Source organism: Podarcis melisellensis (genome assembly GCF_964234715.1).
Source record: "Podarcis melisellensis genome assembly, chromosome: 15".
In the NCBI taxonomy this organism is placed as follows: domain Eukaryota; kingdom Metazoa; phylum Chordata; class Lepidosauria; order Squamata; family Lacertidae; genus Podarcis; species Podarcis melisellensis.
This window is the reverse complement of record NC_138532.1, coordinates 29,233,696-29,260,065: the sequence shown is the minus strand read 5'-3', so window position 1 is coordinate 29,260,065 and position 26,370 is coordinate 29,233,696. Positions and strand designations below refer to the sequence as shown.

The 26,370-nt window shown below is 50.3% G+C and overlaps 1 protein-coding gene across 1 annotated transcript in view; it reads left to right on the top strand.

Annotated features, from left to right (window-relative positions):
- Positions 1–511: 511 nt before the first annotated feature.
- The window catches only part of BAZ1B (bromodomain adjacent to zinc finger domain 1B), a 29,746-nt gene continuing 3,887 nt past the window's right edge, over positions 512–26,370 (top strand). Inside the window, exons 1-17 of the mRNA XM_081889739.1 lie at positions 512–857; positions 6,371–6,487; positions 8,221–8,365; positions 9,002–9,203; positions 10,994–11,115; positions 11,347–11,544; positions 12,296–13,955; positions 14,739–14,877; positions 15,898–16,055; positions 16,667–16,778; positions 17,663–17,761; positions 18,534–18,708; positions 19,359–19,547; positions 21,730–21,877; positions 22,231–22,378; positions 22,766–22,887; positions 25,499–25,653. Of these exons, the coding sequence (XP_081745865.1) occupies positions 715–857; positions 6,371–6,487; positions 8,221–8,365; positions 9,002–9,203; positions 10,994–11,115; positions 11,347–11,544; positions 12,296–13,955; positions 14,739–14,877; positions 15,898–16,055; positions 16,667–16,778; positions 17,663–17,761; positions 18,534–18,708; positions 19,359–19,547; positions 21,730–21,877; positions 22,231–22,378; positions 22,766–22,887; positions 25,499–25,653 (4,032 nt within the window). The 5' untranslated portion in view covers positions 512–714. The remainder of the gene's footprint in view (positions 858–6,370; positions 6,488–8,220; positions 8,366–9,001; positions 9,204–10,993; positions 11,116–11,346; positions 11,545–12,295; positions 13,956–14,738; positions 14,878–15,897; positions 16,056–16,666; positions 16,779–17,662; positions 17,762–18,533; positions 18,709–19,358; positions 19,548–21,729; positions 21,878–22,230; positions 22,379–22,765; positions 22,888–25,498; positions 25,654–26,370) is intronic.

Sequence of the window (26,370 nt, the reverse complement as noted above, 5' to 3'; positions counted from 1 at the left end):
CCTCTCTTTCCCTCCTCCCTGCACTCAAATCCCCGGATGAAGCCCCGTGTTCTCATTGGCAGCGGGAGGCGGAGACATAATAACAGCGACACACAAAATGGCGCCGGGGCAGTCGGCGCGCTACTTTCTTGCGCTTACATAATGCGACCTCCCTCGCTTCTTTCCTCTTCCCCCTCCTTTTCTTTCTATCCCTCGCGCAAGCAAACGCGCCTATTTGAGTGACGTGCCACTCCGCCAATGGCACGGCGGGGCATTCCGAGCCAGACCAATGGCGGTCCGCGGAAAGGCGCGAGAAATCGAGGAGGCGGGTCTCCTTAATAGTTAAATTTAAGAAGAAAAACCCGCCACCGCTCTTCTCTTTAATTCTCTCCCTTTCTTGACTTCTTTCTGTGCTGGTGTTGTTTTTTGTGTTTTTCACTCTGTGTGTGTGTGAGAGAGTGTGAATGTGTGTGAACGGGGGGGGGGGAGAGAGTTGTTTGCGCACGCGCAGAGCGAGCGAGCGCGAGAGCGGCTGAGGAGGGACTGAGCGGGCTTCTCCCTCCCGCGCTCTCTCCCTTCTTGTGAGGAGAAAAAGGAGGAGGAGGAGGATCATCATCACTGTCGCTGCCGCCGCCGCCCGCTTTTCCCCTTCTGTGTATCTCCCGCCATTTTCCCGGCGGCCCTTCTAGCTCCGGACCCGCCGCCGCCGCCTCCCCGGGGCCTGGTGGCCGGGTGATGGCGCCGCTACTGGGCCGCAAGCCCTTCCCGCTCGCCAAGCCTTTGCCGCCGCCGGGAGAGCCGCCGGGGGGAGACGAGAAGGAGGTGGCGGAGGAGCGCTTCGTCATCGCCCACACGCAGGAGGCCTTCCGCACCAGCGAGTATCCTACGGACGGCATTTACCGGAGGGGGGAGGCGGGGGGGGGAGAAGGGGAAGAGTATGGCGCCCCCTTGTTTACCTCCGAAAGAGAAAAGGAGAGAGAGGTGGGGGGGTAGTGCATGGGGGGGGGGCTTTGTTGTGTCTGACTCTGCTCTCCTTCCCTTCCTTCTCTCTTCCCTCCCTCCTCCTCTTATCCTGACCTGACCCGATTCGGGCGAAGGAGGAAGGCTGCCTCCGCCACTTCGTCGTCCTGCCTCTCCGCTCCCTGCTCTCCTCCCTCCTCCTATTTCGGCTTATTCTCGCCTCCTGCCTTCCTCCTCTGTCGGGCCTCCTCGCTTGCCGCGTCTTTTCCCGAGGTTTTTTGGGGGGAGACGGGACAGGACGGATCAGGGCAGCAGGAAACCTCCTTCCTTCTCTTTCTCGGGACTTTTCCAGCAGCGGTCCTTCCCTCTCTCTCACCCAGCCACCCGGCAGTCGGAGGCAGTACGTATATGCATAAGGATACCAGTTCTAGGAAATGGCAAGTGGGGAGAGTCCTGCTTTTGTGCTGGCGTCCCTCTTGGGGAGCCCTAATCTTTTGCTTGTGGGCTTCCCATTAGAGTACTGTATTTGGAGAACAGGATGCTGGGCTAGATGGGCCCCCTTTGGCCTGATGCGACAGCGGGGCTTTTCTTGCATTCTTACAGCCCAGTCTTCTCTCACTGGGGCCATCTATACTTTGGACCTCAGTGCCTCTTGAGGGAATGGAAGAAGGCCTGGCCCAGTATATGTGGGGACAGAAGCCCATCCCACAGTCCTTTTCTTGGGGCTCCCCCAGCAAGTGTTAATTCACAGGGTTCAGCTTCTTCCTTCTCAGCTGCTTAAAAATTGGTCCTGCAGCTGGATCAGACCAAAGGGAGCCCATCTCACCCTGCTGCTTCATTCCTGTAAGGGGCCTGTCTGGTGTCTACAGGCAGGGTAGGGACATCACTTCCTCCTTGATTCCCTGAATTCTTGTTGTCAGGGCTCAGGGCGGTTACAAATTCCATATGTGTTTTAGGCTGAAGCAGGTTTATGGCTTTAATTATCTTCTCATTAGCCAAGAGAGTTTGAAATTGAGCCTCCATAGCCAGAGGCCGTTTGCCTCTGAATACCAGTTGGTGGAGGATGGGCTGTTGCCCTTGACCCTGCACTTGTGAGCTTCTGAGAGGCTCCTGGCTGGTCAGTGCTGGAAAAAGGGTGATGGTGATCACTTTGGTCTGATCCAGCCAGGGGAAGCCTTCTATGCATCCTTAGTTACTTTTATATCAAGTAATTGGAGCGGCACAGTTGTGATTACTAGGGGGTCTCCACTCTCCAGGCTGACAAGACCCTGACCTGCTTAACTTTAGCAGAAGTAAATTAAGGGTAGAACCTCGCTGTACAGCGGCTGTCTCCTGTCATGTAATACCTCCAGTGAAGCTGATTGGCAGAAAGTTCATGAAATGTGAGTGGTAGTTCAGAGTAATGGAAGTTGCTGCCTCCTGTGGTGGTCTGCATAAATTAACTTGCCCTCACAAGTGTTGGAAGCTGTTAGCTTATATATCTTTAGACCAGTTTTATGGTGGAATTAGTTCAGCTGCAGAAGTTGACTCTAATGGTAAAATGGAGCCTCCATGTTCAGAGGCAGTGCATCTCCAAGTACCAGGTGCTGTGGACAAACAGCAGGGGAGAGCTATTTTCACACACTGCTTGTGAGTTGCTCTGGGCACCTCCCTGGCTTCTGTTGAAAATGGCCTTTGCCAGCCTGGCAGGCCAGCTTCCAGATGCTGCTGAACTACAATTCCCATCAGCCCCAGCCAACATGGCCATGTGATGCTGGGGATGATGGGACTTGTAATATGAAACATGGAGGGCATCAGGTTGGCAAAGGATGAGTTAGATCAGATGGTTCTCTTGGTTTGATTCCTAGGATTAAATTATTTCTCCTAATTCTTGGTACTTTAAAAGCTAGTGTGGTGTGGCAAAAATGACTGTTTAAGGCCCATTGGCTGCCACGTGAAGGGGCTTTCTCTGCATTCAACAAAATATTTGTGCTAGTGCTAACACAACTCATTTGTGCTAGTGCTAATGCAATTCATGCTAACACAACCCCCTGCCTAGGAGCCTCACACTTTCCCATATGTTCTCAGGACTGTTGGGGGAATCTCCAGAACAGATTTTAGGGGTTTGTGATAGGAGGAGAGGGGGGGAACATTCAATTGCTGATGAAACATTCACCATAGCGCTGTGCTGACTATAACCCTGAATGTTGGAGCCAGCCTTGGGTTTAACTGGTAGCTGTAGGTGGTGAGTTGCATGCAGGCTGAGCAGGGATAGAGCAGCTTATTGCTCATTTCTCCTGGGTTGTCAGGGTTGAAATCACATGAACCCCTCTGCCAGGCATGAGTAGACTGTCACTACTCCCCCCTTTTTTTTTCTTTTTGCAGCCTAGTCACTTTTGTGAGCTTATTTCCAATGTTGATTTGAGGCCTAGTGCCTGGAAAGACCTGGCCATACTGATGCAAGTTTTCAGTGTAACTTGTCCCTTTCTTCAGACACTTATTTTTACAAATACTGTGTTAAAAGGTTATGCCTGACATGTCCTTGCCCAGGCCACTTAAAGATCTTTTGATGACTGAGCAGAGATTTGAACGAGGTTTGCATCTAAGCCCTCTGGTGATTGATGTGTAGTTCAAGGAAAGCTGCTATTTAAGAATTGATCACTATAATATTGTTTGCTGCTCTGGCTTCATCTTCTACATGCTTCGCTATACACATGTTGCAGTTGTTTTGATGTTTTTCAGACTTGGATGGAGATGGATTTTTGTCCAAGGTTAGCCAGCCAATGAGCTTAATAGCTAAGCAGGGAACTGAACTTGAATCTGCCGCCTCCAAATTTCTATTCATTACATTGCTAGACCTACAGTAGATACCCATTTCTTTTCTCCTATAAAATATAATTATCTCTGAAGTTTTAGGTCGAAGGTTGGTGTTGTGAGCATCTTAAAAGCCCAAAGAGCTTATTTTTATAGGCCTAAGCAATGAAATTTAGCATCCATACAAGGAAAAGCTTTGTTCCCCTCTTCATTCTCGCTTCTTTGTCTTGTACCCAAGAGAGCCCTTTCCTCTGACCCAACCCTCGCCTCTTTTCTTTCTCTTTCTCTTTCCCCTCCCCCTCCCCAGTTCTGTCTGAACAGCCTGGGCTGTTCTGGTCATCAATGGTTGAGGTTCTTTTAAGAAGCAGGGCTGGTTTTTTGGTGTGTTTTTTTTTTTTTTGCAGTGTCTTGATGGATAATCTAAAGCAAGAGATTTGAGGTGGAAAGTGATTCCTCCAGAGTGGAATTTTCTGCTTTCTGTGTTTGTAACTTGTTTACTATCATGTGACCAGAAGTTGTTTTGTGAAACTGGAGCTCTTCAGTCTCTGTGCACAGATCTGACTGGATAAGGCAGAAGCATGTCGACAGTAAACTCATAGTCATCAGCCCACTTCCTTTGGAGCAGTTCCTTCAGGCCTGGATTGCAGCTTGCATAACCCATTCATGCTAGCTTAATTCTACTGGAATCCTGTGGACTGTCTGCAATCTCTGTTTTATCATTTAAAAAAAATGCTTGCCATCATGATGGGGGCAGCAGAGCAAAGTCAAGCATGATATAGAACCCTTCTGATGCAAACAAACAAAACAGAAAAAACCCATTGCAGGACACGAGTAGTCCCTGCCCCCACAGTGTGTTGGTGTTAAGGAAGTCCAAACCTCTGGTGAGGAGGAGCTTGAGTTAGCCAGATCCCTCTGCTGGCAGGAGCGCTGGCTTGTGGGGAGCATGCTTATTGAGTATGTGTTCAGGACCAATAGCCTTCCTGAGCTAGCAACAAAGACTGCCTGTCTTGATCCAGCTTCTTTCTGTCAGGAAAGCCCTTGGGATGAATCTGTACATGGGCTGCATAACTGCCAAGTGAGGTAACGGGGTGCCAGTCAGAAGAAGAGAATGTGATTGGCAGGGGAATCTCCTTGGTGAGTGTGAGATAAGCAGTCTGGAGCTGTCAGTTGGAGGGTGGTGCAAGGGCAACCGCAGTGCACAGGTTGTTATACATCTTAGTGGCAAATTTGAGTGATATCAGTGAGTGGAATATGCTTTGGTGGGGTTACTTGCTCTTAAACTAGCTGAGAATGCCTGCACTTTAGGAATCTAGGTGCGTTAGAATTCTGCACCAATGCAGGAAAGGTCACTTTCTGTGGGTTTTATCCTCCCCAATAGTATGTAGACAGCAACACCGGCGTTTATTCTTTGCTTTCTTCACTATTCTAACCTTGGCTGTCCATCCCACGATCAGCCCAAGGCATATAGTGCTAGCAGGGGCAACAGAGCTACATGTTTCTACTTTAAAAAGATAGGCTGTTGTCATATAAGGAGAGAGATTTTTTTGTCAGTAAGAGCTGAGTTTTATAAATGCAGTTTCTGTATGCCCTAGAAAAGAAGGATGACTCCTCTTGGTTCATCTTTTTCTGTAGCGTGACATGCTCCTGCAAGTCACCTCCAGGACGTCTTGCTAAATTACAGTTGTCTTTGCACACCTGTGTTGGCTTGCCCGAGTCCTCTCACTTTTGCCCCTTGGCTCTATAATTTAGAACACTTAGAGTCTGACTGTGGTGCACAGATTTGAATGCATCTGTGCTTTTCCTTTCACCATCTCAAATCTCCACACTTTCTTATCTGCTTTAAGGTTTTAAGTGATAAGGTTGTCAGCTATCATAAGCGAGTTGGTCTTCAATGGGCCTCTGGTCTGGTCAGCCACAGTTCTTGATCAAATCAGTAGAACGGAGAGCTTGGCTGTTGAATTGTGCAGAGTTCAAACATTGTTCTGCTTCAAGTCACTTTTCTCCAGCAACTCATCCTGGAGGTGTTTGTGGAAGTTAAGAGAAGTTCAGGTTGGGCTGTGGTGAATCCTGTTTGTCTGACAAGCATACAAAAAGTGTGACATATACTTTGATAACAATTGTAGCTGTAAACACGTCTTGGATTTGTTATAGTTGGTATACATGTTTTGGATTTGTGTTCACATAGTCCTCCGTCAGATGCCCAGAGTCAAATTATGGGCTCATGCATGCCTATCTCTCTCCCTGCTATCCCTCCTCTCATGGGCACAGATTCCTTCCCTTAATATTCTGCTTTGAGGTAGCTGTAGTTTGTTGAGAAATCTGGATTAGGTAAACAGTGCTGATGACAAATCTTTGTCTTTAAACTAAAATTGGAAAGCCACTTCAATGTGCGGTTTCCAGTTTGGTAGGGAAGCAAATTGTTTGTTTGGTGGCCAGATAAAGTGGCTCAAAATATATCTGATGGTAGCAGTAAATAATAACACTTTGAAAAATATAATGGGAGCAACCAAGCACAGTATCAACAAGTAAATATATCTAATAAAAATACTAATCATCCATGCAACTTGTGTAAAGCAGTGCAGATAAAGTGACAGCTGCAAATTAAACACAATGTTTTCCTGAGTTGTTGCTCCTTCAGAGAGTATGAAGCACGGCTGGAGAAATACAGCCAGCGAATATGGACCTGCAAAAGCACCGGAAGCAGCCAGCTGACACACAAAGAAGCCTGGGAGGAGGAGCAGGAAGTCGCTGAGCTGTAAGTAGCAGAATCCAAAGGCATCTATTTTTAGAGACCAGGGCATGAGCCCTAAACGTAGGATGCTGGTTGTTTGGCAAGTGGCTGACTGTGGCTGTGAAAATCATCATCAGAAGTCTGAGTCAGCATCCAAAGAAGGATTGAACATCTTTCTCCACCTGAGTTGATCAAGGGGATCGGCCCCAAGTTAGCTTTGGCCTTGCTGCCTCTTCTAATTCTTGCTTTTGTTTTGTTAGGGCCTTATTTTTTTGTTGTTGCTTATAAATGTACAACTTGCCTTTTTTAGTCCAGTATGCTTTATTTTTTAATTGGCCTTACTCTGTTAAGGACTCAAGGCAATTATTGATCCGGTTGATATTATACTGCAGTTAAAATCAAATCCAGATGTGTTGCACAAAAATGCAGTAAGAACACCACTCTTTGTAGTCATCTCAGCACTGTTCTAGAGGCTTTCTGGAAGATCTTCTCATGCTGGATATTCATGTCAAAAAGCCACTCTAGGCAAATTTCCTCCTTAGGTAACAATTGCATGTTTGTCCAAGACATCCTTCTCTGCATACCAGGCTCCCAATGGGCCCAGTGTCTGAGGTGAAAGTTCCTGACTTACCGTATTTTTCGCTCTATAGGACGCACTTTTCCCCCTCCAAAAATTAAGGGAAATGTGTGTCCCTCCTATAGAGCAAATGCAGGCTGCGTGGCTAAGCCCAAAGCCAGAACAGGGAGATGGAGCACTGCGGAGCGCTTCGTCTCGCTGTTCTAGCTTGGGGATGGCTGCGCACAAAGCCTCTGCTGGGCAGCGGGGTGCCTTCACCCCACTGCCCTGCAGAGGCTAGCAAGGCTAGCATGTCAGCCCCAAAGAGCAGGTTGAAAGGAACCTGAAGCCTCCAGATCCCAGCGGGAACTCCCCCCGCGCTCCAGATGCTTCGGGTTGCCTTCACTGAAGCCTGGACAGCGAGAGGGGTCAGTGCGCACCGCCTCCTCTTGCTCTCCAGGCTTCCAAGGTAGCCGCCTGAAGCCTCCAGAGCGCTGCTTGTTTTAGAGGGGGAGAACAAGAAAAAAAAAATTCTCTGTTCTCCCCCTCCTATGGTCTGGTGCATCCTATAGAGTGAAAAATACGGTAATTCTGTCTCTCAGTAGGTGGAAGTGGTGTGCTTGTGAGTGTTGGTCTGCAGGTGGAGCTTATGTCAAAAAGTTCCTGCACATAGAAAACTAGCATATCAGGAAGAATGCAACTTGCCTCCACTCAGAACAAAGTTTTATGAGCCTCTGCTTGCAGTCTTAGTGGGGTAATATTGAGAAGCAGGTTTATTAGCTCATCTGCTGTTTGTGAGAATTAGACCACAAACTTTTCACCTTGTCTCCAACCTGTCTTTTGATAGATTGACTAAAACTTCCTACTCAAGTTTTACAATTGTCTATCAGAGCAGGCAGAGTGTTGCAGGCTTGTACAGTTCCCTTGATATGTACATGTTTTGTACCAGAGAACTGCACACAGCTTCACTAACATCTTTCCCTCCCCCTTATCTTGGAAGTTGCAAGGCAGCTTCCTATGCCATGGTGGATTTTGCCATTCTCAGCTGACATTGCTGAAAGAGGGATTTGTGAATTGCTTCATGAACGTGGCTTCCACTGTTGGCCGCTGATTCTGTGGGTTTACTGTTGTCCGTTTTGTAGTAGTTGCCACTTAAATGGAATGTGTTAAATTCCCCTCTCTCTTTTGATGATATTTTTAGCTTGAAGGAGGAATTCCCAGTTTGGTATGAGAAACTTGTCCTGGAAATGGTTCATCACAACACAATTTCCTTAGAAAAACTGGTAGACACTTCCTGGCTGGAGATCATGACCAAGTTTGCTGTGGGAGAAGAGTGTGACTTTGAGGTAAGGCCCCGGCTTGAATGGATCAGGATATCCAAGGCTGTTTCTCTTTTCTGGGCCTACTTGTTCTTATGCACCTTCTGCCACCATGTCCAAAAGGTGGAATACTCTTTCCCCACCTCCAAACTGATGTAATTGGTTTCCAGAGGAATTTCAGTGTAATTATTAGATACAACATACCTGGAAAGAGGGAAGAGGGTACAGGTTACCTTGGAACAGGTTCCTCTTCCAGTCACGTGACTGGAACAAGTGACCAGTTATCTCCCAGAGGGCATTATTTGGGTGAACTCAGGTGCCATGTCTTGTTCAATGTCTGCAAGCAAACCTCTATAGGAGTTCTATAAAAGCCATTGCTGGGTTTCAACTGTGGATGGCTGCTGGTTTTGATCTGTTTAGTGCTTCTTTTTAAATGTGTATTTGCACTGTATTTGTCATACCATCTTGCCTATTCCAGCCCTGCACAAGGGGATGTGGGTGGTAAACGTAGCCTTGTTCCAGGTTACTAGCAGCTCCCCGCCACCCCCAACTGCATGCATGAACCACCCACAGTCACCATTTTGTAAGCAGCTCCATGAATCTAGTCATGTGTTCACTTCGGGCCTCCCTACCAGTTCTCATCGGTTTCCCTCTTCCCATCAGGTTGGGAAAGAAAAGGTGCTGAGAGTAAAAGTAGTAAAAATCCATCCTCTGGAGAAGGCGACAGATGAAGAGGCACCTGAGAAGAAAGCCGACGGGGCCTGTGATTCCCCATCCAGTGACAAAGAAAATTCCAGCCAAGTGGTTCAGGACAACCAAAAGGAGTTGGCACTGAAGGAAGATGATAGCCGGAGAGAGAGTCTGAGTGAGTAGCAAGCCACGCCCTGGCCTGAGGGATGTTGATGATCCACTATCTTTTATCCGGGTAGTACAGGCTGCCTTCAAAAGATCTATTGGTTACCCAGGTTGTGTGTGTGTGTGTGTGTGTGTGTGCGCGTGCGTGCGTGTGCTGATCCTCCCTCCCAGGTTTTCCCAGATTGCTTTGGAGAGAGAGTCTATCTAGACGACAGGTGTCTTTGGTCTGCTGGTGACACCCAACTTGCTCTCTGTTCTGGCTAAGTCAAGGCTTCCCGTGTCTGTCATTGTAGGACTGATGCTTAGTTGAAGAAGCATTAGGAAGCCCCCATTCCCTTTGCTATGGGTCACTGGCCCTGTGCAAGGCTGCAGCCTTTTTTAATGTGCGTGTCTGAAGGGTGTTTCCTTTGGTCTTGCCACTTCTGTATTAATAATCCAATTAAGTGCCCTTTGGGTCAGATAAATGGAGCATTCTGTGGAAAAAGGCAGTCATAGTTGTGGTCGTAGCTTAAATATGGTATGCAGGTAGATCCTTTGTGTAGCGTTTCATGGGAAGTAGTTACATTGGCTGGTGTTTTATGCCCATGCTTTCTCCAGCAGCTTCTCCTATAGATTCTAGTTAATGTGCTTTGCTGTAGGAAGTTTTCACAAACAAATAAGGTGCATTGTGTGGTTGGACAGCACAAACATTTCAGGTATGCTGTTCGCAAGCAGGGAAACTTATCGACGGAAGCCAACTAACTTGTCACGTTCTTTGATTAAGTCTCAGTGTACTGAGCATACTTAAGGGTTTGCAAGCAGCAACAAACAACATCACTGGTGGTGCTCAAGTAAACTGTCTTTCAGAGATCCTGGCTCCTTTCCAAAATTAGGGGTGCTCTGCCCTAACTTTTATAGTTCACACATTTAAAATATTCACTAGCGGTGCATACGCTACCTTTATGTGCCTCCACTGGAATAAAGTCAGAGGGTTTTGTGCAGGCAGAAATAGTGTGCACATTGGAGCCTCCCCATGTATAAGATTCTGCTAGTGGGCTGCCAGTCCTCTTTCCCTTGAAAACATAAAACACTTTACTTGCTAGAATGATGGCCATCTCCTCTCATAATACTCAAACTTTGGATCACCTAATGAAATTGATTGGTAGAACATTTGGGGGGGGGGGGAATGCAGGAATGCAATTCACAAGAGTCTGCTGCTGCTACAGGGTGCCTTTAAATGCTAAATCTTAATGCAATATTGTAATTTAATGCTGGTATTTTATTTTGATTGTTCTGCTGTGTCTTGTTTCGTTGCGGTTTTTTTGTTCTGTTCTATAAAAACACTTCACAGGAGAGATAGATGGCAGCTCTGAATGCCATAAGATGTGGTGGCAGCGACAGCAGCTCCTAACCTTAGACGGCTTTCTAAAAAGCTCAATTAGACAAATTCATAGAATAGCTTAGGTCTGTCTCCTGCAGTGGCTGATTGGAGCTCCCTTGTCCAGAAGCTAAATACCAGGAGCTGGAGACCAGCAAGGGGGAGGCTGTTGCTTCTGGGCCCTGTTTGGGGGCTTCCAGTGGTATCGTAGATGCAGGATGTGGAGTTGTGGATGGACCTGTGGTTTGATCCTGCAGAGGGCACTCGGTATTAATCCCCCTTTAGAAACTTCCTTGCCTGCTCCTTCGGTATTGGATGGTGTGTGTCTATTCCTTGGCCATCTGTGCTTTTGTTGCCCCTCAGTACTGCATTTCAGATTAGTCAGCCTAGGCCTTTTGGGGCATGTTGTGCTGCTAACTCACTCTCTCTCTCTCTCAATGCAGGTGACCGGGCGCGTCGATCTCCTCGGAAGCTTCCTACTTCTCTGAAGAAGGAAGAAAAAAAATGGGTCCCTCCAAAGTTCTTACCACACAAGTATGATGTCAAGCTGCAAAATGAAGACAAGGTGAGGGAGTTAGAGTGCAGTGAGACAGAATTAAGGGTCCTTGACTTCCCGTTGGTGAGGAGGAGGAGGTGTGTCTGGTTAAGGTATCAGCACTGCTGCGAGGTCAGGAGCAATTAAAAGTAACTGTTTCTATTTTAAACAGTGGTACTTAAGTACAGTGGCAGGCTGTGGGCTGACTGCCACAAGCTGAGGAATAGAAGAGTCTAAAGGCTTGTTTCTTTGTCTCCCTAGATCATTAGCAATGTGCCAGCAGACAGCTTAATTCGCACAGAGCGGCCACCAAACAAGGAGATTCTGCGCTACTTCATTCGCCACAATGCACTCCGGGCTGGAACAGGAGAGAATGCTCCTTGGGTGGTCGAGGATGAGTTGGTGAAGAAATATTCACTTCCCAGCAAGTTCAGTGACTTCTTGCTTGACCCATATAAAGTGAGAAATAAGGCAAGATCTGTCTTGGGTTGTGGGTTGGGAAAAGGACAGGAGTATCTGCTGATGCATAATGGTGACTTTTTTGGGGGGCAGTGTCAGCAAGGGTGAATCTTAGCTCCACAGCAAGCCCTTGCCAGTCATCAGGTGCCAAAGGGATGGTTCTGGTGCGGCTCAGACTTGACCCTCCATTGCCTTCCATGTAGTTTGCCTGCACTGGAGGCACCAAGCTGGCCTGCCTCCATCTCTGCAGTGTGCCTTCCCTTCCCTGTGACTGCCGTGTGCAGATGTCTTCCAAGGAGGAGTGCATTTGGGACTCCCTCTTTTGTACTTCTGCAAACCTCAAGGTTTTCCCAACCATCTTTATGCCTCCCTCATGCCAGGTTTTGCAGTCAAGATGGCTACAATATGTGTTTAAAACAATGGAGTGTACAATGTGTCTCATATGTTTTGCAGCTGGGTGCCTACTGTAATCCTAGAGCACGTTTTTGGCTAGGTGGGATATGTAGAACGATATATGTTGCTGGCAACATGCTCCAGGTGGCATGGAGGGATGCTGTTGACTGCAAGGTGGAAAGGGCAGTTTCTCTAGAAATGTATGTGGTTGTCCCTTTCTGCATCACTAGCATTCAGGAGCGCTTGAGGCTCCAAAGCAGCCTGATCCCCAGTTAGATTTTCCAACCTATTCCTTTCCTCCCTTGTGTTTCTTTCCCCCCAAGACTGGAATTTACTTTTGCTTCTTCTTCAATTCCAGTACCTGACGCTCAATCCCTCGACCAAGAGAAAGAGCACGTCATCCCCCGATCGGAAGCCTTCCAAAAAGCCTAAGTTGGATGGCTCTGCTCCAGGGCAGGGGCTAAGCCCCTCTCTGTGGTGCAGTGTGCACTTGAAGAAGTCTATTATGGGCTCTCCGCTGAAAGTCAAGAACTCCAAGATCCCCACAGAGGAGCTGGAGGAGGTGATGAAGATGATGTCTGCTGGGAAGCTTGGCAACTTCAACAAGAAACGACAGAGGAATAAGAAGCTGCTGAATGGGCAGAAGGCTACTGGGAAGTCCCGCTCCCCCAGGAAGGACTCCAAGATGAAAATGAAGCAGATGACACTGCTGGACATGACGACCAAGGGCACCCCCAAGGTGTCGCGAGCGCCCCGGGGCTCAGGAGGAAGCCCCAGGTCCTCTGGCAAGCCCAAGCACCTCCCACCCGCAGCTCTCCACCTCATTGCCTACTACAGAGAGAACAAGGACCGTGAGGACAGGAAGAGCGCCCTCTCCTGCATCATCTCTAAAACCGCCCGGCTGCTCTCCAGCGAGGATCGTGCCCGCCTTCCCGAGGAGCTGCGGGGGATTGTGCAGAAGCGCTTTGAGCTCCTCGAGCACCGGAAGAACTGGGCCTCCATGACTGAGGATCAGCGGAAGGAGTATTTGAAGAAGAAACGGGAGAAGTTGAAGGAGAAGCTGAAGGAGAGAGCCAGGGAGCGGAGGGTGAAGGAGATGATAGAAAAGTTGGAGAAGCAGAAGCGCTACGAGGACCAGGACATCAAAGGGAACAACCTGCCCACCTTCAGGCTTGTGGACACTCCTGAGGGACTCCCCAACACCCTATTTGGGGATGTGGCCATGGTGGTGGAGTTCCTCAGCTGCTATTCAGGGCTGCTGCTGCCAGACGCTCAATACCCCATCACGGCCGTCTCCCTCATGGAAGCCCTGTGTGCTGAGAAGGGGGGCTTCTTATACTTGAACAGGATCCTGGTCATTCTCCTGCAGACCCTGCTGCAGGATGAGATTGCGGAGGACTACCGTGAGCTGGGCATGAAGCTGTCAGAGATCCCCCTCACTCTGCACTCTGTTTCTGAGCTAGTCCGCCTGTGCCTGCGTAAGTCGGATGTGCAGGAGGAGAGTGAGGCCTCAGAGAACACGGAGGAGAACAAGGACCTGGCTGCCTTTGAGGACAACGAAGTGCAGGATGAGTTCCTGGAAAAGCTCGAGACCTCAGAGTTCTTTGATCTGAGTTCTGAGGAGAAGCTGCAGATCCTCGCCGCCCTCTGCCACCGGATCCTGATGACCTACTCTGTGCAGGACCACGTGGAGTCCAAGCAGCAGATGTCAGCTGAGCTGTGGAAGGAGCGGCTGGCCGTGCTCAAGGAGGAGAACGATAAGAAGAGGGCGGAGAAGCAAAAGCGGAAGGAGATGGTGGCCAAGAGCAAGGAGAATGGCAAGGAGGAGAGCAGCTATGCAGGGAAGGGGGAGAAGAAGAAAGGAGAGGCTGTGGCAGCAGTGGCAACAGAGAAAGGGGTCAAGACGGAGCCACGGGTGGAGTTGGAAGCGGAAGACATGATCAGCGCCGTCAAGAGCAGGAGGCTACTGGCCATGCAGGCCAAGAAAGAGAAGGAGCAGCAGGAGATGCAGATGAGAGGTAATGGTGATTCAAGGCCCAGAAATGCCACTGTGGAAAGAGAAGAGAGGTTGTAAGCTCCTGTTCCTTCTGAACCTCTGATTCCAGCCTCTGCAGTGGAACCCCTAGGGAAGGGGGTGGGTGGGTGGAGTTTGTGGAGAGGGATTCCCACTGCTGCTCAACCTTGGAAGCCTGTGCTCCACTGGCAGATCTGAGGTATCTGTATAGGTATTTGCCGGAAGCATTTTGTTCATAGAGCCCCCCTGGGCCAGGAACTCCCAGATTTGGTTGTTGCTGTCATGCCCATTCTGCTCCTTAAGGCCTCCAGTCCTGACACTCAAGCACTGTAAACATATGCATAGTGACTGTCCTTTGCTCAGTCCCCTTGTAAGTGTGGGTTTGTGGCGGTAAGTCACCTGGGGGCTGTTTCACCTGCTCAGTATCTCAACATTTGATGTCTGTAGCTGAAGGTGTGCCTGTGTTCCATGGGACGCTGTGGTGCACTGGAACTGGATAATTTGGAAGTTCTGACCAGCTCTCATAGCTCCAGCCCCATGCATTTTCAATTGGCAGATGTTCCATCTGTGAACCAACCCTAAGTTTGGTTACTTTTCTCCACCCCCCACCCCATACAAAAGTGTGTGTGAATGCTTCCCTGATTGAAACAATGTGTGTTTCCTGATTGGCTCTTAATTGAAGGAAGAGATAGAGACCTCTTATGAGACAGCGAGTTAGTTTCTCACCAAACTTTAAAGATGCAAGAGCTCACACTGCTGGGTTTTCTTCCTTTTTCTTCCCCACCAGTGAAGCTTGAAAGAGAAGCAGAAGAGGAGAGAATCCGCAAGCACAAAGCTGCTGCTGAAAAGGCCTTCCAGGATGGCATTGCCAAAGCCAAGCTGGTCATGCGCAGGACACCTATTGGCACAGACCGTAATCACAACAGGTAAGGGTGAGGAATGGAGAATCTGGCTGTGTGGCAGTTGGGAAGCTGTCCGGATGGACCATTTGGCTGTGTGGCTCAGTGGGGTAGGGAGCCTGAGGCCCTCTAGATGTTGCTGGACTCCCAACTCCCGGCAGCTAGCCTGCTCCAGTGATCAGGAATGATGATGGGAGCCGGGAACTCAACCACATTTGGAGGGCTGCAGGGGAGAGCCCATCCCGGGGGGGGGGGAGGTAAGAAGTGCAAGTTCTGAAGTGCAAAACTCACTACACAGGAGCCCTGGAGGCGGAGAGCACATGGGGATCGCTGATGGTTAGTCCGTGGTTAGCCAATGTGGGGCTGTCCATATGTTGCTGGAGTCCCAACTCCCACCATTCCTCAGCATTGACCATGGGTAGCTGGGGCCAATGGGAGTTGGGATCCAGCCACATCTGGGGGACCACTCCTCTGATTGGCAGCAGCTCTCCAGGGTTTCTTTAGTCAGATCATCATAGGAGCACAGGAAACTGCCTCATATCAAGTCAGAGAATTGATCCATCTAGCTCAGTATTGTCTAAGCTGACTGGCAGTAATGGCTCTCGAGGGTTTGGTGGGATGGGTCTCTTCCAGCCCATGTGGAGATGACAGGGATTGAACCAGTGATCTTGAGCATGCAAAACAGTTGCTCTTTTCACTGAGCTACATGGGTCTTCCCTGTAGTCCAAGGATGAGGCTTTTCTTCACTTTGCTTCTGCTCATTTCCCTCCTGCTGCTGCTTGAGACACCCATGTCTCTGCTTTGCAGCCTGCTCACTGCTTGCTATGTTTGTAACTTCAGCTGGGTTCCTCCTGCCAGTACGTTGCTGCCCTTCCTGCATCTTGGTCCTATAAGGCACCCTCCTAAAGACTGTTATTAGTCATCACAAGTACTGTACTGCCAACATTCTGCAGCCTATGCTTTTTCCTCAGTGCCCTGGGTGTTTCTTGGCAAAGCTGCTCATCTCATAATACCTGGTGCCTCTCTCACACTATCTGGTCTCTCTAGGTATTGGCTGTTCTCTGATGAAGTTCCCGGGCTGTTCATAGAGAAAGGCTGGGTACATGATGGCATCGACTATAACTTCATGCCTCCCCACAAGGAGGAGGAGGACGATGAGGAGGAAGAGGAGGAGGAGGAAGAGGACGACGACTACCACCAACAAGGCAAGGCTGACCATTCTCACAGGTTCTTGGTGAAGTTGCTGGATGTATTGGGTGGCATTCATCTTGGAGTTGACCCATTGAAATTAATGAACACGGCTAAGTTAGGGCCATTAGTTTCAGTGGGTCTACTCAGAATAAAACAGATGAATATCACTTGCTATATTTGAGAGTATGAGTTGCTGAATTTCTCAGCAAGAAAAGAAACTGAAGCAAGTTAATCATTAAGCAGCCCTTAATCAGAAATTGTCCTCCGTGGCCTGTGAAACAGCTGCCTCCATTTGGTAGGGAAGCAGGTGCTAGGGCTTCGCTGGGCCTTTGTTCACATCACTGGAGGCCAAGCCCTGTCAGCCAGCTATTCGTTTTCTTGTGCTGGACAGGTTGCTTGAAGCCATGTAATGAAGTTGTGCACTAAGCAACCATCCAGGAGCAACTGGCATGTTATTTTAAAGTAAGAGCCCACAGAGCAGCGTTCTGTAGAAGGCTTCTCTTATTTAGGGGCCCGAGCGCTCAGAAGACTTGCCTTGCCCCTGGAGTGCTCATTGGAAGCTGTGGGCAAATGATGACGATGACAGTGGGGCTCCGTGTTCACTGTGTGTGTGTGTTGCTTGCAGACACTCAGGAGAGCCTGGTGGAGGGCAGCGTCTTGAACACTCCGCAGGGCGCCCTACTCATCCCGGAAATCCCTGTGGAGACCACGGCACCCAAGCAGGGACAGAACCTGTGGTGAGACTTGCTCTTGGCAATAGAGATGTGTGGGTTCTTGCCCACCTGTAAAATTGGGGATTTAGAGGTGGGGGGAGCAGGCAACAGCTGGGAGGTGAGAGAGTTTCTCAGTGCTCTTCATATTAGGATGGCTCCCTTGCACATGGCATCTTCAAAGGAGAGCCAGGCAGCAGCCCTCCTGGCTTGCAGAAGTGCAACCTGGACTTTGCCAATAGGCCTGCTGCATCCCATTGCATTTGACACCACCCCCATTTGGCGAAAAGGTTCCACTATGTGTTACATTTGCTTTGATCGATTAACTGCTGTATGCTTGAAGCTTCTCAGCTACGCAGCTGAGCCTTGGGCTAATTGGCAGAAAGGCTTCTGGAATCTGCTCTGTACAAAGTACTCAGTACTGCAGGGTACAAGATCTGTTAATTAAACTATTGTTTAAAAGTGGCTAGAGAGCTGTGTAAAATGTAGGACTCACAGCCCCATCCTTGGGGGGGGGGGTGTCAGATTGACTGCTGGGCCCCTCTCTCCAGCTGAGCTGTTCGGTTTTGACATCCCATGCTGATGTGCCTCTTGACCAGCAGGGGGCAGTAATAGAAGTCCTGTTTGTGCAATGAGTCATGGCCACATTCCCTAGCTTATAGTTTAGCATTTAGTCCCTCTTTTGCTTCAGGAAAAATGGCAATCCAGAAAATTTAAATTTACGGCAGCTTGGTGTGAGAGTTGAATGTGGTCTTCTCTGATTGAAACATGTTTAAACGATTTGAAGACTTTGTTAGTGGCGTGGGCTGGTGAGAGACTGGGTTATGGGTGCCCACCTGTCTCTTGGGGTGAGTTTTATTTTCCTGCTGCTGAGAGTGGCATTGAGTAAGGTGTCTGGTCTCCTCCTCCAGGTTTCTCTGTGACAGCCAGAAGGAGCTGGATGAGTTGCTGGCCGCCTTGCACTCGCAGGGGATAAGAGAGAGCCAGCTGAAGGAGCGACTGCAGAAGAGGTGAGGCCTCACGGCCTGTTTTTTGAGTATTGTGGAGGAGTGTCCCTGGATCCTGGTCAGGCAAGGGAGGGAGAAGAAGTTGGCATTTGATGCCAGGATCGTTTCGGGCTGGGAAGAGCAGTGGGGTGTTGTTTTTTGAAGCCATCAGGTCACCTCTGTGTTCTTTTTTGCGACTTTTCTCCTTACGCAACGATTCTTTTCTTGGGGTGTGGGATTTACAAGAGCACAAATCTTTCACATCTTGGACAAATGTTTGTGGATGGATAAAATTACTGAGTGGGTTTGCTGGTGTTGCTGCAAGTGTAGACTTTTAGGCGCCTTAGTGCTTTTAACAGACATTGTACATAACAATGCAATTGCAGCACTACATGAGTGATCCTTTATGGGCCATTGTATGCTTCTGGACAAGACTGTGGAAGTATTTAAAAATTCTTTTAGGCACCAGTATTAAATCAACCCCTAAATTTTTGAGCATCAGTGTAAACCACTGGTAAACCAGTGGTTTGGCCCAATGAGCTCACACTGCTGATTCAGAATGGCAAGTAAACATCCTCATGCTTGGAGTGTGTGTCAAAATACAAACCTTCAGGTTATAGAGCTGGATAGTTCTGCAGCCCTCATAAGGTAATGGAGCATCGTCTATGTCTGAGGACCTTTGCTTAGGCTAGATAACTCTTCTGTAGAACTTGGAAGGTAACAGGGCATCTCCAAAGGCCCTAACTCATGAGAGAGTCAGCTATACATAATGACCATATATTGTCTCCTCTCCCAGATATCAGGACATCACTCATTCCATTCACTTGGCTCGGAAGCAGAACCCAGGTCTGAAGTCTTGTGATGGCAACCAGGAACTGTTGAACTTCCTGCGCAGTGACCTCATCGAAGTGGCCACCCGGCTGCAGAAGGGAGGCCTGGGATACATCAACGAGGCAGAGTTTGAAGCCAAGGTGAGCACTAGCATTGCAAGAGGTGGGTGACTTAACAGTAATCAATCACCCAGGCAGGGCTTCTGAGCTTGGAAGCAGCTGTCAAGTGTAGTCTTGCTGGCTCTGGGCCTTGGCTTCCAGGCATCCCTCTGGGTGGGCCATATAGCCCTGGACTCGCTCTTTGCTTTGAAGTCCAGAAGCTCCTACTATTAAACGTGTCTTCTTTTGCTGATGGTATCTAAAGCAGACAACATTGGGAGACTTGCTTTGAATTGGGGCAGTGGTGAAGGATCCGCCTTCTAGGAGCTGGGGAATATTCCTGGTCCCAGAAACAGATGCACATTAATTGTTGCTGACCACGGGGTAGGCAGACTTTTGAGTTTGTAGCAGAGTTGAAGCCCTGATGAACCTCAGGAGCTGCTTACTGATACACTAGAGGGCTCAGACAAAACAGTGCAGTGTGCCACTGGCTGGGTTGGCTGGGGAAATGTCTCCAGGCCAGGCGAGACTTCTGAGGTCCCTGCTCTTCCAGCACAGAGAGGCTGTAGCCACGTTCTTGCCAGTTAACCCATCTGGGGAGCTCGCCTCTTAGTTGCTTGGATAAATGAGAGCTGCAAAGCCCCTCTGCCCATGAGAAGGAAATTATAATGTGTTTGTGCCTTTTTGATCAGGTTTGCACACTGGAGAGCCTGAAGGATTTCGGGGAGTGCGTGGTTGCCCTCCAGGCCAGCGTTATTAAGAAGTTCCTGCAAGGCTTCATGGCCCCCAAGCAGAAGAAGAGAAAACATCAAGGCGGGGAAGATGCTATTGCCAAGGCAGAGGAGGTGGATGAAGAGAAGAGGGTGGCGGAAGAAGCCAAGGTCTGGATCAGGACAGATACAGTCGGAGGGAGGGAGGACGGGAGGATGGGCAGAGAAGCTTGGGCAGCTGGCGCGAAAGTGTCGCTGCTCCTGCAGGTTGCAGGCATGAATGGGAATAGGGGTGAAGGGATGAGGGCAAAGGCCTTTGCTTCCTTGCCAGAATTATGGCAGGGAATATGCTTTCTCCCCTGTCAAACCAAACAAAGAGGAAGAAGCAGCTGCTGCCAGTTGAGCCTTCTGGAAGAACAAAACTGACTCCAATTCCTGAACATCTTACCTTGAAATAAATTGGGGGTGGGACTTGCTTCCAGGTAGGCTTGGTGAGTGTTGGGCTGCAAAGGGGATAATTCTCTGTTCTGAATGGAGAGACTTTCCATGAGGATCACTCACCAATTTCAGATATCAGAATGGGGGATGAAAGACCTTTTCCAGCTTGTCTTTCACATCCCCTGTGCTGTTTTCACTCTCCCAAAAGTCTCTGCATTGCCAGCAGCTGTTTTCCTTTGGCTCTGTGGCTCCTGTGAGCTGCCTGCCCCACCTTCTATCTGTTTCTCATCCTCCCTATTGGGCCATTGGTGGTAGCGGACAGTATTTAGATGACCAGTGGAAACACTGTGTGGACAGAGGCCAGGCCAACGGATCAGAAGGGCAAACTGCAGCCCACTAGGCTCTTGGGTGGCCACTTGGCCCCAAGGCTGCCCTCTTCCCTATCCTGGTTCCTGGACAGCAGGTGATGGATGGCCTTGAATTGGCCTCATTTTGAGACAGACACTTCTGTCCCCTTGGCCATAAATTGCCCCACCTTTATGGCTGACAGATCCCAGTGTTGGTGTGTCTTGCAACTCTTTGTGTTTTGTTTGTTGCTTACTGTCTTCTGCCCAAGGTAGATTGCTGGGCATTGCAAAAGGTTTTCTTTCGACAAGACAGGCAAGGGCAGTTAGTGCTACTGGGGAAGGCTCCTCTGGGCCTCCCGTGTGCCCTTTGGCCCTTCAGCAGTGGGCATTTTCTCTGCCTTTTTCTTCCCTTTTGTATTACCAACTAGGAGCAGATGCCTTTGGTTGGGGCAGTGAGTCACCTGAGGGAGAAGCCCTCCCTCCCCCACCCCGGTTTTATAGTGCCTGGGAAGCCACACTGGAAGCTTAATGCTTTCTCCAGTGCCTGGATCTGCTGCAGATTTATCTTGGCCCATCATCTTAGCAGCCGAACTCTGGGAGGAGCTTCTTGGAAAGCTGATGTGTCTGAGAAGGCCCTGGGCACATTCCGGGGGGAAAACAGACAGGCTGATCAGGCTCCCAGCCTTCCCCACCACCTTGGCTGCTGCCTCTTGCTCCAGGTACTGAACCTGGGAGCCACGAGGAGGGAATTCTAGACTGGGGCAAGCGAGCCGCTGTTTTTTTAGGTGTCCCATTCACACTGCACTTCCTCTGATTCAGTGGGAGGGGAATGTGCAACTCTGCAGAAATCCAGGTTTTGCTTGGCTCCTGAACTGCTGTTAGCAGCAGAGCTCAGCCATTCCCCTTGAAGCTCAACTGCCCTGACTAGGAGTAAGGAAACTGATGCTGTGAGCTCTCCCACTGCTGGTGCAGGAAAATAGGGCTGGGGGGTGTGGGCACAGTGGTTGTGGACAAGCACCCCCCCCCCCCAGTTTATCTGGCTCTTGATAGCTTCTGTCACAAAGGGTAGGTGTCCTGGCTGAGTGGAGCTTGGACTAGAACCTGACGTGCCTGCACAGTTCTGACCCCTGAAGACATTCCAGACATGAGGGCTTCTTCCTTGGGGCTGGGGGCTGCTGCCACCACTTGCCCCCTAGGCATCACCTCTGGGCTTGTCCAGGGCACCATTACTCAGAGGTGCCACTAGAGGGCAGGCCAGGCTCTTCTCGGGCTCCAGGCCCTGAACTTTGCCTCTCCAGCTGTCCCTGCAATTAACAGCTAAAGTTCTCGGCTGTTTGTTTTTCCCTGATGGACAAGGATTTGGTTTGGATTTCAAAGTCAAGAATGCAGCCCCCAGTTTCAGGCTGGCTGTGTGGGATATGTTGAGCAAGGCTTGTGGGCCTCTGAGCTGGCGGTTGGGCAGGGGGTGGGGGTGGAGGAGAGGAATGTGTGCTGTCGCCTGAATGGCAGCTGCCAAGAGCCCCAGGGAAGGGCCGAGAATGCCTCTTGACTGCCTCCTCTGCCCCCAGGTGGCTTCCGCCCTGGAGAAGTGGAAGCTGGCCATCCGTGAAGCACAGACCTTCTCGCGCATGCACGTGCTGCTGGGCATGCTGGACGCCTGCATCAAGTGGGACATGTCGGCCGAGAATGCCAGGTGCAAAGTCTGCCGCAAGAAAGGTGCGTGTGCCAGGCCTGGGGGCCTCCAGGGCTTTGGGGGAGAGGGAATCATGCTGGGGTTGCAATGGGCAGTTGCCCTCCCAGAGAGAGTAGGAGAGATGTGGTCAGTACTTCCTCTTTTTTGACATTGGGGGGGGCGCTTCCTCCCAAAAAGGCTATTGTAGCCACAGCATCGTGCTGGCTTTTGATATCCCCTCCGCTCCCAAATGGGTGGGGCAGTGAGGACCCCTTGCAACAACAGTCCCTTTCTGGGTCCTTTCAGAGCAAGCATTTGGATCCTGTCATCCCCTCCTGTCTCCTACCTGAGCTTCATTTCCCTCCCTTGATCCTTCTGTCTTTCTACTCCCTGCTAGGTGAAGATGACAAGCTCATTTTATGTGACGAGTGCAACAAGGCCTTCCATCTCTTCTGCCTGAGGCCGGCCCTCTACGAGATCCCCGAAGGCGAGTGGCAGTGCCCGGCTTGCCAGCCTTCTGTTGCCAGGCGCAGCTCCCGGGGCAGGTGAGGTTTCTTCTGCTGGTTAGGAAGGGGCAGCTGGCCTCAGTGTGGGCTTTGCTCCTCTCTTAAGGTCATGGTAAAGCATCCCTGGAAATTGGGACAAATGGGCTGGCCACATCTACCCAGGCCAGGCCTTTTCCCTACCAGCCCCAGGTGGGAAGGCTGAATGCAATTCCAAAAGACATGTGCGTGTTCTTCAGTTCGGAGCATTGGATTCTGAGGCTGCTTTTGGCTTGGGCTGCTGGCAAGCAAAACCTACCTCAAGCTGACATGGCACAGCAAGGGAAAACAAGGTGGCCCACTGCAGGACAGGGCTGCTGAGGCCTCTGGTCTACCACAGCCTTTGAGGAAGCAAACTCCTGATTCTGGTGTGTTGAACCTTCCCTGTAGAAACTATGCTGAAGACTCTGTGGAAGAGGAGAGTGATGCTGGGGAGGAGGAAACCGATGAAGAAGACGACGATGAAGGGGAAGAGGAAGAGGAGGAAGACTATGAGGTGGCTGGATTGAAACGTACGTACTTTTTCTCTCCCCCACAAATGGGCAAACCTTCAGCCGGTTGAGAGTGAAGGGATCCTGTGTTGCCACAGAAGGGTAAAAATGTCCTCTTCCTAAATCTGGAATGACCGGCGGGCAATTCTGGGCTAAGGAGCTGCCTGCCAATGCCACCAAGCCATCAACAGCCTTATTGGTGAGGGGGTGTTTTCTGGCTAATCATTGGATTGCTGAGGCAGGACCAGTAGCTAAACTGGACTTTGCCATGCTCTGGAAGGAGGTCTGTCCTGGATTTCCCACTTAATCCCATTCCTGAAATTGCAGGGCCCTCTTTCCTGTCTCACAAAGGAATGCTTCACTTGGCGCGGTGAGGTGGAGGTAGAGACAGGGGTCTGAATTCAAACTGTGTGCAGTCAGTGGCTAGGGGAGCAAGGCTGAAATTTCTGGAAGCAGGTGGAAGCGATCGGCAATGCTAAAAAGTGCCATTATGTTTTTAATCGGAGCAGCCTTTGGTGGTGGAAATGTTTGAGGGCTGCAACCTGCATCCCAACATTCTTGGGCTTGGGGATTTTCCGGACTGTGTAATACTGTACAGAAGCAATTGAGATGTCACTGACGTGCAGGCCTGCCCTTCGACTGGAGCAGAAATGCTATGACAGGCTCACGCAGGCTTCTGAAATGCCAGCAGCGGATGATTTCACATGCCCTGGATTGCCGCAGAGGTGTTGCAGCTAGAGACTGCCCTAGGCAGTTTCCCCTTGCTGTGTTGTCCGAAGTTGCCATATTTCCATCTATACCAAGGCTTGGCTACTAGCATAGATGTCAGAAAGCTGACTTAGGCAAAACCAAATGATTGTGTACGTCAGGGGCTCTGAGCAAACAGCTCTCCTGGAGAATGTGTTGGACTTCAGAGCTTCAGCAACGGTAAATGTGTTGCACTTCTCCCTTAATACCTTGTAGCTGACGATTCAGCTCCTCACACATCCTTCCCATTACTTTGCTAGGAGCCAGTTTATTCATTCAGTTAGTGGAGCTGGGGTGGGGGTAGGTGGTGTGTGTGAATGTTCCCTCTTGATTAGAGAAGTGAGGTGTGTGGGAAAGCCTTGGGCCTGGGAGAGGGCTGAGCAGAGAACTCTTCTCTTTTGCTGGCTTTGTAGGTCCAGTGAGTCTCTTCCCACAGAAGACTATTGAAATGTGCAGTTCCCCTCACAAGTACATGTTGTCTGGGGAACTCCTTGCCCCTTGATTCTGTTGCATGTGTAAACTGGCCACAAGTCTTGGATGGGTTCAGGTAACCATGTTAATGGAATGGTTATTATAATCAACTGGCCATCTGGTCTCTCTCTCTTAGGAAATTTCCATGACACCTGGTAACCCAGAGGCATGAAAGTCCTTTTTGTTGGGTCAGTTCTCTCTTAGTCTCCCCCCCCCCTCCCTTCTCATCAAATCCACTTAGGGCTGTAGCCAAATTAAACTTTCCTCAGAGTGGACCCGTTTAAGTCAATGGCGCTACATTATCTATGTCCTTTGTGCAATCTGAATCACATGGGGGAAGCTGCCCGCTGAGCAGGCTGCTACGGGGTGAGGTTTTGCTGAGGTGGCCTTGTGCATTGTAAGCGTGCCTGCTGGCGGAACTTGTCCAGGCTCCTTCCTGCCTAGGCCCAAGCGGGTCGCTGTCACTAAAAATAAAGCCTTAAGCCCCGGCCCCAGCAAATAAAGCCTTAAGCCCCGGCCCCAGCTTGACGAGGCGTTTAATCAGGGGAAGGTCACTGTGGAGAAATCTCCCCTTTCGGCAGCGTTCCGCTTAATCCTGGGCGCGGTGTTGATCCTGAAGGCTCTCCTGAGGAATGTTGGACTGCCGGGCATGTAGCTCTGACTATGCTCTCGACGCAAGGGAGAGCCAGCTCAGGAGCCAGGTGCCCTGTGGCGGCCTGTCTGGTGGTTGTTTGGCTCCCAAGGAAGGCCAGCGCTCCTTCCATTGCAGTGGGGTCTCCTTGCTCCTGCTGGCAGGAATCACTGCACACCCAGCGCCTACACAAGCTGCCTGCCCTGGTGGGTTAGGAGGTGCCTTAGCTCACCAGGACAGCCACTTGCTGGTGCCTGCGATGGTGCTTAGTGCAACCTGTCATGTTTCTCTCGGGACATCTAAAACTGGCACTTGACTTGCTGGGAGAAGCTGGTGTTGGGGCTTTGCACTCTCTACTCTGTCAGCTGCCTTTAAGACCATAGCAAGGTGGCTGTCTTGTGTGCCTTCAGGGCAAGACCCTGGGAAGGAAGGAAGGAAGGAAGGAAGGAAGGAAGGAAGGAAGGAAGGAAGGAAGGAAGGAAGGCAAAGAGCAAGAAGTTTAGTCTTGTTCTAAAGCAGCAAACCGTAAAGAGGCAATTCCCCAATTGCACGCTCGTGCTGGCAAATGTGCTGTTTTCCGTGCAGAATGGTGGCAGGGGCAGAATGGGGGATCCCCTCACATAAGTGGGAAATCAAGGAAGAGCTGCAGATGGGTTAGCGAGGAGGAGTTTGGAGTCCATCATGAGTAATGTGCGGGTGGGGGATGCGACACCGTTTCCTTACTGCCACTTGGGCTCCCATCCCCCAACGACTAACTCCTTGACTGCCCTCTTTGTCTTACAGTGAGGCCCAGGAAAGCAGCCAAGGGGAAGCAAGGAGGCCCAGCAGCAGACCCTCCGAGGCGGAGCCGGCACCAAGGGAAGAAAAGGGCCCTGCACGGCACTCGAAGTTCCCGGCAGCGGTCGGCTCCTGTCAGCGAAGCAGACATGGATGAGCTGGTAAGAGCCACAACCCTCCACCCCACCCCCAGGTGACAGGTGCCTCCATGCATCTCCCCTTGCCAAGAGGCTCCTCCCTCAGTATTGTCCAGAGAGGTCTCTGGCTTGGCAGACTCGGGCCGGGCGGTGCAAGTATGCCAGGCATCCCTCCAGGGAGGCTGTGTGTGTGCATCTCTCCCTTCTCCTGATGAGCAGGAAGCTTGTTAAAGGCTCTGAAATAGCCGCCAGCGCTGCAGGAGCAGCCGTATGTCTCTGGCAAGAGGCGGGGGGACGGGGAGCATGGTGGGTTGTTGGCATTCCTGCAATGCAAAGCACTTACGTCCCTTCCGATGTCTCCCTGAGGAGGACATTTGTTGCCCAGGTTGCCTGTCCCTGAGCATAATTCAGCCAGCTTGCATTTCGCTTGATGTTTCAAAGAAGATTGTAGGCCTTCATTCTCTCCCTCCCACCCCCCTTGGTAGTGTCTTGAGTGGCTGCTACTGCCTGCCTGCCTGCCTTTGCGAATTGTCCCTGTATCCGTTAGTGGCCACTTCTAGGGAGGTTGTTGCAGAGCGCAGCTTATGGGCTCACATGGGTTGTGCTGCTCTTTTGGCCTCCTCCGATCCTCAGATCTTGAAGGAGCAACACTCTCCACCTAGGACAGTTCATCCGCTGGTTCTCCAAGGGCCAGGCTTTCCTTTCACTGCCAGCTGCTTCCTCTTCCCTTTGGCTAGCCCT